General features: G+C 43.8%; 1 protein-coding gene across 1 annotated transcript in view; it reads right to left on the bottom strand.

The window, feature by feature from the left end:
- The window catches only part of fcho1 (FCH and mu domain containing endocytic adaptor 1), a 35,973-nt gene that overhangs the window by 3,751 nt on the left and 15,563 nt on the right, over window positions 1-16,659 (bottom strand). Inside the window, exons 4-18 of the mRNA XM_056415336.1 lie at window positions 15,448-15,522; window positions 14,829-14,970; window positions 14,508-14,660; window positions 13,449-13,553; window positions 12,063-12,161; window positions 11,746-11,842; window positions 6,072-6,189; window positions 5,931-5,955; window positions 5,688-5,748; window positions 4,008-4,204; window positions 3,278-3,302; window positions 3,130-3,186; window positions 2,634-2,685; window positions 1,953-2,068; window positions 122-1,114 (exon numbers count right to left, since the gene is read on the bottom strand). Coding sequence (XP_056271311.1) covers window positions 122-1,114; window positions 1,953-2,068; window positions 2,634-2,685; window positions 3,130-3,186; window positions 3,278-3,302; window positions 4,008-4,204; window positions 5,688-5,748; window positions 5,931-5,955; window positions 6,072-6,189; window positions 11,746-11,842; window positions 12,063-12,161; window positions 13,449-13,553; window positions 14,508-14,660; window positions 14,829-14,970; window positions 15,448-15,522 — 2,315 coding nt within the window. The remainder of the gene's footprint in view (window positions 1-121; window positions 1,115-1,952; window positions 2,069-2,633; window positions 2,686-3,129; window positions 3,187-3,277; window positions 3,303-4,007; window positions 4,205-5,687; window positions 5,749-5,930; window positions 5,956-6,071; window positions 6,190-11,745; window positions 11,843-12,062; window positions 12,162-13,448; window positions 13,554-14,507; window positions 14,661-14,828; window positions 14,971-15,447; window positions 15,523-16,659) is intronic.

Here is a 16,659-nt window from a genome sequence, read left to right as displayed (position 1 = left end):
GATGTTTAGCCTTTTAGCTTATTGACTTCTGATAATCAATCAATGTGTTTCTGGTTTAAAAAAAGTATCTACAAAAAGGTAAAAGGCAACTAAGCGATCAAAAACAAACCCGACTCCGTACCGGCGTGCGAGCCGCTGGGCGCCGGCGGCGTGTTCAGGTCCAGACAGTCCTGATCCTTATCGGTGGAGAAGCACAGATCCACCTGAGGCCCTGAATGCCTCGTGAGCGGCGGGGCGTTCCGACGCGGCTCGCCGCCGTCCGACGACCGATGTTTCCTCCTCCCTCCGCCTCCCTCTCCTCGACCTCCACCTCCACCTCCTTTAGCTCCTCCCTCTCCTTTAGCTCCTCCCTCCTTGGAGCCGCTCTCACTGACGGGGTTGTGGAAGGAGTTCCAGTGAATCAGCTCCTTGGGCTGAGCCGAGGGCAACGAGCTGGAGGTGGCCTCCAGTAGCGGCCGGTTGCTGTGGGTGGAGGCCCCGCCCCCCCCAGCGGCAGCCAGAGACGATTGGTGCGTGGGGCTGCCGATCATCGTGATGGCAAACGGGTCATCGGGCGGCGGGAGGCTCTGGTCTCGTTTACGGTGAGAGGAGGAAGAGGAGGAGGAGGTGGGGAGCGGCGCCTGGGCGACGGCGAACGGGTCGGGTCTCGGGCGAGGCGGCGGCCGCGCCCAGGCGCTCGACAGGTCGGACGCCTCCGGGGCGCCGGTCCTCTCGATGGCGGCGAGGAAGGGGTCCTCGGGGGGGACGTGCCTGCAGCTCCACACAGATGACTCCGCCTCCGGCGTGGGGAGGAGGAGGGGCTGCGGGGAGAAGGCGGGGAACCGCGCGGACGACGGCGGGTCGGCGACCGAGGGACGCGACGAGGCCACGGACCAGACGCCGGCGGGGTCGCCCCCCCGCGGGCGAGGCGGGCTGCGAGCGGGGGAGGGGTCGCGGAAGGCGGAGGGGAACGGGTCGGCGGGCCGGCCCAGCGTCTGCATCGGCGCCGCGGGGGGCGGGGGCCACGCCGCCCAGCCCGCCGGCTCGGGGGACGGGCCCAGGGGCTGATGGGACGGCGAGTCCAGACCCGAGTCCTCCACGTTGTCCGGAGACGACGAGTCGGACGAGAAGGCGTCTGAGGAGCGAGGAAAACAAACAAACATCCGGCAGAAAGACGACTCAATATTTCGTGTCATGACGTCATGAGACTAACAGCAGCTCGTCACCAGGAGCAGCGTGAGCCTCGTAAAACTGACGCTTCATATGAAAAGCTCATCTGTCTGTTAGTTTGTAATTTTACATAAGATAAAAGGTGCGTTTCCTTTTAACATTTCAAAATGAAAGTCAGATTTAACTCTAAGAGGAAGTAGATTAAGACGTCTATAAAATTATTAAAACAAGACAATATAAAAAGGCATCCATCAAAACCAATAAAGCAGATGCTAAAGAAGACGATCAACACAGAACATGAACCTCTCGTGGGTTATTTACCTCCATGAACAAAGAGACGCCACTTCAGAGGACGCCTGTCAACTTGGGAAGTATTTAATTTATTTTATTTTTATTTAGTTATTGGGGAAATAATTGATCCAGACGTTTGTACTTTGGGTTCTAATGGTTTTATATTTTCGTGTCTGACTCTTAATCTACTTTTGGTCAATTTTGGGTCCATTTTATTCAGGACTTCAAGAGGATAAATATCTTTTATAGTTTCCATCGTGCGTCTTTACTTCCTGTTCTCGTTTTTTTTAAAAGGTCTGAAAAATGCTTTAGAATATAAAAAAATGATTTTTATTGAGTGAATATTATTCATTAAAGTATTTAATGTTTTTCTTTCATTTAAATATTTCACGACTTGTTTCTCCGTCTGAGACGAAGCTCATCAGAAGAACCTCGAGGAGAAGATGGACTTCCATCAGGAGGGTTGTGGTGACAGAACATATTTATATTAATATTATTAATATCTAACTCACACTCAGAGTTCCCGAAGGCCCTGAAGGCACCGAGCTCCCGACTCGAGAAGCTCTTGGACTTGAAGGTCGACTCCAGAGGAGGACCGAACAGACTGTCGGAGGCCGTGGAGCTCAGCCTGGAACGAAGAGGGGAGGGGGAGGAGAACCGGGGAGAGAGAGAGAGAGGAGAGAGAAGAGAGAGAGTTGATGAGTATTGGAAGAAGAGCCTGAACTCTGGTTCATTAATTAAAGGCGAATCCAATATTGATGCTGAAGAAACAAAGAACTCAAACTCTGAGACCTCACCTTCATCTTTCAAAGGTAAAGAGGTCGTGGAGGTCGTGTTTTTTAAAACTGTGTCCAACCGAAAGCAGAACTTTACAAAAACCAACAATCTGCCGTCTGTGTGGAGGTGACCTATGACCTCTGAACGCCTTGGAGGAGAAACCGTCTGATGGAGCGCCGCCGGCTCCGCCTCCTCGGCATATTATAACAATAACTGGATCCTCTCTCTCCCCCTCCCTCCCTCCCTCCCTCTTTGAGGGCCATCTGTCTCCATTCCAAGCATGAAACAAACATTTAAACACGACCACGCCTCGCAGCATGAACCCAGGTGTGGAAGAACACGACCGTCTCAAACGCATCACGATGAACACGAGGAGGAGGAGCTTTAAAGAGAAGTTGGGCCGAGGCCGAGCTCACCTGCTGTGATCAGGACTGGAGGTGGACCTGCAGAGACCCTCCTGCTCTCCATCTGCAACACACACACACCAGAGTAAACCCCCTCATCAGCACCGCGGTGTGTCCGTCACAGCGTTAGCCAGTACCGGCCGGGTGATGAACACCAGCAATTAGCCGGGTCCCGCTCGGCTGCAGAGCTTTAAATCAAGACGCTCATCGTTAATCTCGCCGCCGCCTCCGGCCTGACCTACAGCTCTGAGTGATAAACTTCTCTAATGGAGGCGTGGCCTGTTCATGCACAGTCAGCCAGTGGAGAGGTTATGTCTAGGAGGGAAACGATGGCTTACAGGCCGGAGGTGGAGAGAAACCTTTACTCCTCCAGCATGAGGGTCTTTTGAGAGAAGATATTCCCTAATTCAGAATAGATTAATCCACTTTAATCCAGCTCTGTAGGACTCTATAAAAAGTGAACGCCTGCCAGCTGCATGTGAAGCTGAGGGTCGGGGGGCCGACTCACCCCTGTGGGAGGACACGTCGCCCTCTTCTGATCGACCTCCTGCAGAACTGGAGTTCCCTGCAGAGAGACGGCAGCAGGTCACACACAGACTGCGAGGTGAAGAGTGATGATCATCATCATCATCATGCTGCAGCAGGCAAACACTTACTGGAGAGGTGACGCTGCAGCGACACCTGGAGTCCAGACCGACCGGGTCAGCACACGCAGGGCAGAGAAAAGGTGTTCTGATGTTAGTTATTTAGAATACAGAAAGAACCAAAACAACGAGTGAATGCCTCGTCTGGAGCTCAGCTTTAGGACCACAGATTCCTAATTGATAAAGACTAAGAAGTATTTTGGTAACTGTAGATTTTAGTCAGTGAAATATGAATAAAAAAATGCTCGTTCGTGGTTATTTTCAGCTGCATATTAATGCGTTTATGTCTCGTTGGTATGCAAAAGCAGCCGGGTTCAAACAGATAATTATCAGATACAAATAGAATGATATCTACAGGAATTCACCATAACTTTCTAAACTTTAGAAAAGCTCTAAATGCCGAGAGTGTTTATCCTAGACCACGAGGACAGAGTATTTGAATTCAATATATATAAATTAAATTAATAAATATATTAATAACAATATATAAATATAAAATATATATATTGAAAAGAAAATATATATAATGAAATAATTTAAATATATATATATAAATAAATAAAATATGTTTATATATATATCCAGAGTTTCTTCAGGCAAAATGGATCAAGACGAGGGATTACAAGTAACGAGGAAGATGCATTAGGAATATTTCCCCAGTTTTAGATTTCTATGTTTTGGGTGAAATAGCTCACGTCTGGTTTGAGGCGTCCAGAGAAAAACACACAACACAGAAACCCACCGCGACCTGCTGCCGGCCGCCCCTGTTGGGCGGCAGCGTGAGTGCCCGCATCGTGGCCTTCAGCTCCTTCTCCGTGGCGGCGGAGCGGCCGCGGCCGCTCGCCACCGGGCGGATCTGGATGTGGAACTTCTTGGGCTCCTCGTCGTCGAAGTCGGAGTCGCTGGAGTAGAAGTTGTGTTCTTTGTCCTCGGAGCAGCGTGAAGAGAGAGAGGTCAAGGAGAACACGGCTGGTAGGAAGGGAAGGGATGCTCGGGCCCCGTTTATGTGACATTACACATGGTCAACATGCAAAGAGTCCCTCGGGATGCTTGATTATATACTGATATGTTTCAATGTGTGAGGTGTAGAGAGGACCGAGTATTGTTTCACCGCTGTTCAGGGAATGTGACTATTTGGACAAGATGCTGCAGCTCCTTGAGAGCAAGTACGAAGTGTGAGGCGACAGCGATATGGAACAGATGCTGAAGCACCGCAGAGAGAGTGTGTGTGTGTGTGTGTGCTGCAGAACGGCCACATCCTGCGGCACCGTCACCCCCAACACAGGCCCCTCCCCTTCCTGTTTGTTCTGCTGCACGTGGAAGAGTTGCATCACATCGACTCTGACTGCTGCCAATACAGGAAGATAGTTTTTAAATATAAATTTAAAAAAGAATATATATATATAAATAAAAATATATGTATATAAAAATATATATATGTACATAAATAAATATATAAAACTATATATTTATAAATATATAAATATATACAAAAAAATGTATGCATATATAAAAATATATATAGTTTCAAATGTCTATTTATTTGATAGTCTCAAATGTCTGTATTTTTTATTTTAAATATATTGGCACTTTATTATCTACAAGTACTTTATTATCCGTTCTGCGCCTCACTGTTCAACGGCGATATTTGGTACGAGAAGAATGTCGAGAAGTCCCCAAAGCTCACGGAGGATGATGATGATGATGATGAACGGGTCAAAGCTGAGGACAGTTCATTCCTGTGGAGGCGTTCACCTCGTCGTTAACGAGGGGGATGCATCCAGTCATTTGAGTCAGGAGAGATTATGAGAGACCATTATTATTATTATTATTAGCGCTTGTGTTGATGAACTGGTTAAACTCCACCTCTCACCTCCCATGAAAAACGCCTCCGCCTTGAGTTGCGTGTCTTTTCAGAGTCTCGTGGTCCCGGGAGGTTTAATATTAATTTGGTGCAAACTAAACCTAAAATGTGAAGGAGATAAGTTTGTGAAGTGATATAAAGAAGGCTCATTTATTAACTTTTCTTATGAATTTGTTCACATCAAGATCCAGATTTAATTAATCCAAATTATGTAATATATTGAGTAAAATGCCATCAGCTTGCTTTTTGTTTTTGAGATTCATATAACTGAAGGCCACCAATAAATAAATATAAAAAAATACAACTTGTATAATAATGGACACTTGTTAAAATGAATTTATATATATATATTATCTATAGAAATAAATCTATATATATAAATCAAAAATCAAGCAATAATGAAAATAAAGTTGCTGGGTGCGAGATGTAATTCACACTAACATGGTTGACCCAAAAGAATGATTACAAAACAATTATTAAATCAAGGAAGTTAACGCGTAAAAAAAAAGTTATAAGATATTGAGCTGAAACACATGCAAGCATAAATAAAAAGGATATCATTGTGTGTGCTGTCAGCTCGGATGATGAATCCCTCATCGTCGACTTCCAGGGGCGAATTCTATACACACACACGCACACGGGGGGGGGCACACACACAGCCAAAGTATCTCAAAACCTATTGTTAGAAGTACCAGAATAAACCTGGGAAACCCCAGTCAGTCAAGCCATGATCACACGCACACGTATGTGACCCCCCCCCCCACACACACACAACACGTTGAGCTGCAGCTCTTCACTCACCAGCGTCTCCGTCACAGGGGAGTCTCTGCAAAGCAAAAACACATCGATGCATTTTGTTTATTCATAATAATTGCTCAAACTGACGCCAGTAACAAAGATCAGAGTGTGTGTGTTTTTGTGTGAGCACACACACACACTCACGTGGAGTCCGGCTCCTTGTCCCTCTTGCCGAGGCCGGGGATCCTGAAGGCTTTGGCTCGACTCTTCTTACCGCCCTCTGGAGGCGGAGCCGTCATGTGCTCCTCGACACACGCCGCGGCTGCAGAAACACCCAGAACACCAACACACAGGTGTGTGCATGTAGTAGAACCAACACACACGTATGAGCATGTAGTAGAACCAACACACACGTGTGAGCATGTAGTAGAACCAACACACAGGTGTGTGCATGTAGTAGAACCAACACACACGTATGAGCATGTAGTAGAACCAACACACACGTATGAGCATGTAGTAGAACCAACACACAGGTGTGTGCATGTAGTAGAACCAACACACACGTATGAGCATGTAGTAGAACCAACACACACGTATGAGCATGTAGTAGAACCAACACACACGTATGAGCATGGAGTAGAACCAACACACACGTATGAGCATGTAGTAGAACCAACACACAGGTGTGTGCATGTAGTAGAACCAACACACACGTATGAGCATGTAGTAGAACCAACACACATGTATGAGCATGTAGTAGAACCAACACACATGTATGCGCATGTAGTAGAACCAACACCCACATATGAGCATGTAGTAGAACCAAAACACAGGTGTGTGCATATAGTAGAACCAACACACACGTATGAGCATGTAGTAGAACCAACACACACGTATGAGCATGTAATAGAACCAACACACACATATGAGCATGGAGTAGAACCAACACACACGTGTGAGCATGTAGTAGAACCAACACACACATATGTGCATGTAGTAGAACCAACACACACATGTGTGCATGTAGTAGAACCAACACACACGTATGAGCATGTAGTAGAACCAACACACACGTATGAGCATGTAGTAGAACCAACACACATGTATAAGCATGTAGTAGAACCAACACACACGTATGAGCATGTAGTAGAACCAACACACACGTATGAGCATGTAGTAGAACCAACACACACGTGTGTGCATGTAGTAGAACCAACACACACGTATGAGCATGGAGTAGAACCAACACACAGGTGTGTGCATGTAGTAGAACCAACACACACGTATGTGCATGTAGTAGAACCAACACACACGTATGAGCATGTAGTAGAACCAACACACGTATGAGCATGTAGTAGAACCAACACACAGGTGTGTGCATGTAGTAGAACCAACACACACGTATGAGCATGTAGTAGAACCAACACACACGTGTGTGCATGTAGTAGAACCAACACACAGGTGTGTGCATGTAGTAGAACCAACACACACATATGAGCATGTAGTAGAACCAACACACACGTATGAGCATGTAGTAGAACCAACACACAGGTATGTGCATGTAGTAGAACCAACACACACATATGTGCATGTAGTAGAACCAACACACACGTATGTGCATGTAGTAGAACCAACACACACGTATGAGCATGTAGTAGAACCAACACACAGGTGTGTGCATGTAGTAGAACCAACACACACGTATGTGCATGTAGTAGAACCAACACACACGTATGTGCATGTAGTAGAACCAACACACACGTGTGTGCATGTAGTAGAACCAACACACACGTATGTGCATGTAGTAGAACCAACACACACATATGAGCATGTAGTAGAACCAACACACACGTGTGTGCATGTAGTAGAACCAACACACACGTATGAGCATGTAGTAGAACCAACACACACATGTGTGCATGTAGTAGAACCAACACACAGGTGTGTGCATGTAGTAGAACCAACACACACGTATGAGCATGTAGTAGAACCAACACACACGTATGAGCATGTAGTAGAACCAACACACACGTGTGTGCATGTAGTAGAACCAACACACAGGTGTGTGCATGTAGTAGAACCAACACACACGTATGAGCATGTAGTAGAACCAACACACACGTATGAGCATGTAGTAGAACCAACACACACGTGTGTGCATGTAGTAGAACCAACACACAGGTGTGTGCATGTAGTAGAACCAACACACACGTATGTGCATGTAGTAGAACCAACACACACGTATGAGCATGTAGTAGAACCAACACACACGTATGAGCATGTAGTAGAACCAACACACAGGTGTGTGCATGTAGTAGAACCAACACACACGTATGAGCATGTAGTAGAACCAACACACAAATGTGTGTGCATGTAGTAGAACCAACACACACGTATGAGCATGTAGTAGAACCAACACACACGTATGAGCATGTAGTAGAACCAACACAGGTATGTGCATGTAGTAGAACCAACACACACGTATGTGCATGTAGTAGAACCAACACACACGTATGTGCATGTAGTAGAACCAACACACACGTATGTGCATGTAGTAGAACCAACACACACGTATGAGCATGTAGTAGAACCAACACACACGTGTGTGCATGTAGTAGAACCAACACACACGTATGTGCATGTAGTAGAACCAACACACACATGTGTGCATGTAGTAGAACCAACACACACGTATGTGCATGTAGTAGAACCAACACACACATATGAGCATGTAGTAGAACCAACACACAGGTGTGTGCATATAGTAGAACCAACACACACGTATGAGCATGTAGTAGAACCAACACACACATATGAGCATGGAGTAGAACCAACACACACGTGTGAGCATGTAGTAGAACCAACACACACGTATGTGCATGTAGTAGAACCAACACACACATGTGTGCATGTAGTAGAACCAACACACACGTATGTGCATGTAGTAGAACCAACACACACATATGAGCATGTAGTAGAACCAACACACAGGTGTGTGCATATAGTAGAACCAACACACACGTATGAGCATGTAGTAGAACCAACACACACGTATGTGCATGTAGTAGAACCAACACACACATATGAGCATGGAGTAGAACCAACACACACGTATGAGCATGTAGTAGAACCAACACACACGTATGTGCATGTAGTAGAACCAACACACACATGTGTGCATGTAGTAGAACCAACACACACGTATGTGACCTGCAACTTCTTGATGTTAAACTCAGACAAAACCGAAGTAATTTTAATCGGCCCTGAGCACCTCAGAGATCAATTATCTGGTGATGTGGATTCTGTAGACGGCATTGCCCTAGCATCAAACACCACTGTAAAGAATCTTGGCGTTATCTTTGATCGGGACTTGTCCTTTAACTCCCACGTAAAGCAAATCTCAAGGACTGCATTCTTTCATCTACGTAATATTTCAAAAATCAGGCACATCTTGTCTCAAAAAGATGCAGAAAAATTGGTTCACGTTCGTTACTTCGAGACTGGATTACTGCAACTCCTTATTATCAGGCTGCTCTAATAAATCTCTTAGGTCCCTCCAGTTGATCCACAATGCTGCAGCTCGTGTTCTCACTAAAACTAAGAAAAGAGATCACATCACTCCTGCACTAGCTGCTCTGCACTGGCTCCCAGTAAAATCAAGAATCACTTTTAAAATTCTTCTCTTAACGTACAAAGCCTTGATTGGTGATGCTCCATCATATCTTAAGGAGCTTGTCGTACCATATTGCCCCACTAGAGAGCTACGCTCACTAAATGCGGGACTACTTGTAGTTCCTAGAGTCTTAAAAAGTAGAATGGGAGCCAGAGCCTTTAGTTATCAAGCTCCTCTTTTATGGAACCAGCTTCCAATTTCAGTCCGGGAGGCAGACACAGTCACCTCGTTTAAGAGTAGACTTAAGACCTTCCTCTTTGACAGAGCTTATAGTTAGGGCTGAATCAGGTTCACCTGGTCCAGCCCCTTGATATGCTGCTATAGGCTTATAGCTGCCGGGGACGTTAGGATGCACTGAGCACCTATCTCCTCTTTTTTCTCTCCTTAAGGATGAATTTTCATCTCTCAATCACACGTTACTAACTCTGCTTTCTCCCCGGAAGTCCTTTTGACTTTACGTCTCATGGGGTCATCGGACCCTATGAGACGACATAGATCTATCTGCCTGATGGATCGTCTGGGTCGTGGAATTCCTGCTCATGACTACGCCACTGTCCTGTTGAGACTCCGCCCTCCTCCTCCCCACCGCCATCTGCCTGATGGATCGTGGAGGTCTCCATCGTGGAATATGCCTACTATGAACTATTCATACACTGTCATATTCATTGAATGTATTTTAACTCTAAATCTGTCCTTCTGTACACATTACATCTATTGCATCTGTCCATCCTGGAGAGGATCCTCCTCTGTTGCTCTCCTCCAGGTTTCTTCCCTTTTTTCCCCCCTGAAGGGTTATTTGGGAGTTTTTCCTGGTCCGATGTGAGGTTTTGGGGCAGGGATGTCTATGTGTACAGATTGTAAAGCACTCCGAGACAAATTTGTAATTTGTGAAATTGGGCTATACAAATAAACTGAATTGAATTGAATTGAATGTGCATGTAGTAGAACCAACACACACATATGAGCATGTAGTAGAACCAACACACAGGTGTGTGCATATAGTAGAACCAACACACACGTATGAGCATGTAGTAGAACCAACACACACGTATGTGCATGTAGTAGAACCAACACACATGTATGAGCATGTAGTAGAACCAACACACACATATGAGCATGTAGTAGAACCAACACACATGTATGAGCATGTAGTAGAACCAACACACATGTATGAGCATGTCGTAGAACCAACACACATGTATGAGCATGGAGTAGAACCAACACACATGTGTGAGCATGTCGTAGAACCAACACACACGTATGAGCATGTAGTAGAACCAACACACACGTATGAGCATGTAGTAGAACCAACACACACGTATGAGCATGTAGTAGAACCAACACACACGTGTGTGCATGTAGTAGAACCAACACGCACGTGTGAGCATGTAGTAGAACCAACACACACGTGTGTGCATGTAGTAGAACCAACACACACATATGAGCATGTAGTAGAACCAACACACATGTATGAGCATGTCGTAGAACCAACACACATGTATGAGCATGTAGTAGAACCAACACACACATATGAGCATGGAGTAGAACCAACACATGTGTGAGCATGTCGTAGAACCAACACACACGTATGAGCATGTAGTAGAACCAACACACACGTATGAGCATGTAGTAGAACCAACACACACGTGTGTGCATGTAGAACCAACACACACGTATGAGCATGTAGTAGAACCAACACACACGTATGAGCATGTAGTAGAACCAACACACATGTATGAGCATGTAGTAGAACCAACACACATGTATGAGCATGTAGTAGAACCAACACACACATATGAGCATGTAGTAGAACCAACACACATGTATGAGCATGTAGTAGAACCAACACACACATATGAGCATGGAGTAGAACCAACACACACGTGTGAGCATGTAGTAGAAGTGTGTGTGTGTGTGTGTCCACGTCCATGTTCCCCGTGTGTGTGTGTGTGTGTCCACGTCCATGTTCCCCGTGTGTGTGTGTGTGTGTGTGTGTCCACATCCATGTTCTCCGTGTGTGTGTGTGTGTGTGTCCACGTCCATGTTCCCCGTGTGTGTGTGTGTCTGTGTATGTGTGTCCACGTCCATGTTCCCCGTGTGTGTGTGTGTGTGTGTCCACGTCCATGTTCCCCGTGTGTGTGTGTGTGTGTGTCCACGTCCATGTTCCCCGTGTGTGTTCTGCAGGTGTGTGTCACCGGGCCGTACCTGGCCGGTCCTTGCCGGTTCCCTTCTGCTCCGCAAACTTCTGGATGAGGTCGTCGACGCCGATGTTTTCCACATTCTGCTTGAATTCCTCGTGGACCTGCAGGAGAGCAGAACCACCAGAACATGATGTCATCAAAGCTCTGTGTGCGTGTGTGTGTGTGTGTGTGTGTGTGTTGTCCTCGTGTTTAAATGTGATGAATAATGATAATCACAATGTATAACACACTGAGTTACTGGAGTGTTCTCATTTATATCTGAGAAAAAGGGTTTTAATATTCTAGAGTCAAAAAGAAAGCTCCACTGCAGGTGACGGTTACCTGTCCCACTTGAACGTGGGTGTCCTCTATGGAGTGGGAGTAACCTTTGATCAGCTGCTTCACCTGCCGCAGGTGGGTCTCCTCGATTTCCTGAAACTTCTACACACACAGAAGCCTGAAAAGGTGAATTATAACTCCAATGTCAGAGCTTTACACTGTGTCCATGTTTGCAACTGCTGGGTTTGTAGTAATCAGATTATATATATATATATTAAGATTTAAAAAATGTAAATGTTTTCGTAAAAACATTTTAAAAATATTTTTCAAATAAATAAAAATATATGTATAATGAAAAAAGAAAAAAAAGTTTACTAAAATATTTAATTTATTTTTTATATAAAAACATATATATATATATATAAAATATTTAAATAAATATATAAAAAACACAAAATAAAATATGTATATAAAAAAACACAAGCTCAATGTTTGTTTATTTGTTTTCAGCCTTTGTCTCTTAATAAATAAATAAAAAAAGATGGAGTGCAACTTTCTTAATTCACTGAATCTAATAAAACAGAAAGTTTAAAAACTCCACATAAATGCAATAAAGTGAAAATAGGCTGAGCAGCTCCAGAGGAAGAGGCACCGGGTTGCCAGGTCCTTAAGTTTTTATCCTGCTTTTAAATCAACTCACCAGAGGACAACAAGAATCGCTTATCAACCATGTGGGTTACATGTTAAATGTGGAGTTTATTCCATCGTCTATTTCATGCATCAACTCCTTTCATCTCCTCTTGATCAGACCAAATAAAACGAGCTACAGGCACCAACGCCGCCTTCAAGAAGTCATCTTTTTATGCTTCATAACATTTTTAAATAGCATCATAATCTCTTAATAATTTGGTTTTCCTCCATTCCCAACGGGAACAACAAGCCCCTTTGTACTAACGAGCGAATCATCCCCCTCAAAGCAATTACCAGAAATAATTGGTCACGAGGATTTCAGTCATCATTTCACAAAATGTAAAAACAGACGTTTCGGGTTTGTTAAGGATCTCCATGGAAACAGCAGCCGTAACCATGGCAGTGCGGGGGCAGTGATTAAAAGGCAATCAGGGGGGGGGGGGGATTGAGGTTTCCATTTTTTAGGGTGAAGACATGACAAGAAATAAAAGATGAGTTCTTGTGTAGTGGGAGGGAGTCAGGGAGGTATATATAATATATCTCCCTATTATATGATATAATAATGTATATATATACATCATATATATATACCTCCCACGACACAAAATCCCACGAAAAATATATATTTTATTTATATATATAAATAAAATATCTATTTTTAGTGGGATTTTGTGTCGTGGGAGGTTCCAGAGCAGCGAGTCAGGCAGATAAAGAGAAATAAAGACATATAACTCTTCACACGGGAGGGCGAGCGCCGACCTGGGAGGACTCGCTCATCTTCTGCTCGAACTCTCCGCCCACGCGGTTGAACTTCTCGACGCACGCCGCCAGCGACTCGGCCGCTTTCTTGGACTTCAGCTCCGCCTGGCGAGGGAGGTGAGGAAGAGGATCAGGGAGGCCTCCAGCTCCGGGGCCTCATTCACAATCCTCAAATAAATACAGGTCAGAGGCGAGTGAAGGGGAGAGATGTCCTGCCCCGTAGTACGACTACTTTACTCAGCCTGCGCCTTCAAAACACACTGCAGTTTAACTTCTCTATAACGCTCTTCTTCATCAATAATAATTATAAAGTGTCACCTCAGAGTTAATGAAGAGTGATGCAGTCGCAGTTCAGTAGCTCTGGACTTGAATATACTTTTAATACAAAAAAAGCTGTGTTCTTTATTTATGTTTTTTATGAAATTGAGAGATTAAGCACTAAATTCAGTTTTACTGCATTGTGATGATCACAGGGAGAAGAGGTACGAGGCTGAATTAACCACCAAAGACGACAGTTTACTATAAATATAACATTTCATTTCAGAATCATCTCACTGGCACTACGATGTTGCATTGCAAAAGGAAAAGCACCAATTTATTATTATGAATAAAGACTATAATGTAGACTGTGTGAAAGCAAGATGACAATCACACTTCATCTGCTGATACAGTTAAACATATACATTATAAATAATGTTTTTCTAATATATATAATTTTATATATACAAATATCTATTTATAAAAATACATATAAATAAAAAATATATATAAAAACATTTTTTTCATATATTTATAAAAATATATATATATATATTAGATTCAAAAAATATATATATATTATTTATATATATATTAATTAAAAATATATATAATTAAAAAATATATAACCAAAATATATATATAAATATTCCCAACACCGACTGAGCTCTTATTGAAAATAAGACGTGTTTTTCCTCCTAAACTACAAAATAATTGTGTTAAAGCGACTTTTGTTCGTTAATATTTGTCTCAAATTGTCAAAAAAACAAACCAAAACAAGTCAGTGCAGCTGCTGCTCACCTTCTCCAGCTCCTTCGGCGGCGCCCCCTCCTTCCGGAGCCGGTCCAGCTCGCAGCACTTGGCGTGGTACCCCTCCTTAGACTTCAGCAGGTGGCCGTTCTGCACCTGCAGCGCCTGCACCGCCTCCACCGTGCCCGCCATCTCCTCCTTGGTCTGGGCCGGAGGACAGACACACGACGTGAACACGGCGCCATTGAACGCACCGCCTACCGTGAACTAGACGTGACGCGTTGCATCAGGATGACGAGGTCAGAGTTACGAGAAGATACACCAGAGTCCATCTCGTAAAACACGCGACGGTTCGGAGGTCGGGCCACGCACCTTGCGGTGAACTTTGACCTGCTCGTCCCCGTACTTGTTGAAGTCCCGGATGAGGTCGTTCATCTTCCTCATCAGCTCCAGGTGGCACAGGGCCAGTTTGTCCGAGGAGACCCTGAACACATCCCACATGGGGGCAAAGGTCCTAGGGACACACAGACACACACAAGCATTAAACACACACACATATTAAGCACACACACACACACGTATTAAACGCACACGCATACATTCATTAAGCGCACACACACAAATTGTATATACTGTACACATAAATATAATGCACTATTATTACTACTCACCCCTGAGGACTCCTGTATATACATATAAATATGATGCATTATTATTATCATTATTACTACTCACCCCTGAGGACTCCTGTATATACATATAAATATAATGCATTATTATTATCATTATTACTACTCACCCCTGAGGACTCCTGTATATACATATAAATATAATGCATTATTATTATCATTAATATTATTATTACTACTCACCCCTGAGGACTCCCGTATATACATATAAATATAATGCATTATTATTATTATCACTCACCCCTGAGGACTCCCGTATATACATATAGATATAATGCATTATTATTAATATTACAACTCACCCCTGAGGACTCCCGTTGCTGGCAATCTTGGCCAGTTTGCTCATGGACTTGGAGTAAGTCTCTTCAACAGCAGCGCTGCAGAGACGAGGCACACGTTAGTGTTTAAGAGTCTGTCCTCTAGTTCTTAGAGTCTCTGTCCTCTAGTTCTTAAAGTTTGTTTCTCTAAAGTCTGAATGCTTCAGCAGGCCTCGCGCTTCGTGTTCTCCATCTGGAGCTTCATCACGCAGATGGAGATGTATTTCATGTCAGTGGCACTGCAAAGCATTTAAATAAAGATGGACTTGTTGTGCATGAAACTTTAATAACCGTCATCTGCTGAGCCCGAAGGGGAGGAAGGGAGTGTTGGTCCAGATACCCTGAGGGGGAACAAGCTGCTGCAGGAGGTCATCCACAGTAAACGAGCAGCGTTGGAGACGTTGGTGGAACTCGTGGTGGATCAAAATATTTTAAATTTCAAATGATTTGTTTTTGTTTCAAAGTTGTTACATTTTCCTAATTTGCAGTGATTACATTTTGAATCAATTAAGCCTAAAGTGATTTTTTTAACATATATAATTTTTTTAATATATATATATATAATGAAAATATATACATTTAATTTTTTTTACATTTTAAAATTTTTTATTTTAAAATATAAAATATATAAAAAATGTATATATTTATATTTTTGATTGAAATATTTTTTTCTAATTAATTTTCCTCAGTCTATAACATCTATTTACATAGACACGTTTGATGAAGTTTGAATCCCAATCAGTTAATCAGACCTGGGATCAAACGTGTCCATGTCAATAGATTTTCTATATTTCATCTGATATCAGAACGACCTTTAAAGAAAGAGCAAGTTGCGAGAGAGTAAATGTACCAGAACCATCCCTCCGCCCTGCGTCTCACTCGGCCGCCATTTCATTTCCTGACTGAAGATTTATTTTCTGCCGCCGTCCGAGCAGATGAGGAATGTGCCCGAGCGTCCTCCTCATACCCGAGGTGTGTTCCCACCTCCCGCTGTGGGAACCTCTTTACCCCCCTCCATCTACTCAGGTTACCAATTAGAGGACACGGCTGGAATAGAACCAACCACCACTTGGAGAGGACACTTGTAATTGGATAATTGACTTCCCCCTGAGCTGCTGCTGCTCACTGCTGTGTTCCACCACGATAACGGAGGCTGGAGGTTCAGTTCAGATTAGATCATCCTTCATTCGTCCCACA

The sequence above is a fragment of the Pseudoliparis swirei genome, chromosome 5 (genome assembly GCF_029220125.1).
Source record: "Pseudoliparis swirei isolate HS2019 ecotype Mariana Trench chromosome 5, NWPU_hadal_v1, whole genome shotgun sequence".
In the NCBI taxonomy this organism is placed as follows: domain Eukaryota; kingdom Metazoa; phylum Chordata; class Actinopteri; order Perciformes; family Liparidae; genus Pseudoliparis; species Pseudoliparis swirei.
This window is presented reverse-complemented; position numbering and strand designations above follow the sequence as displayed.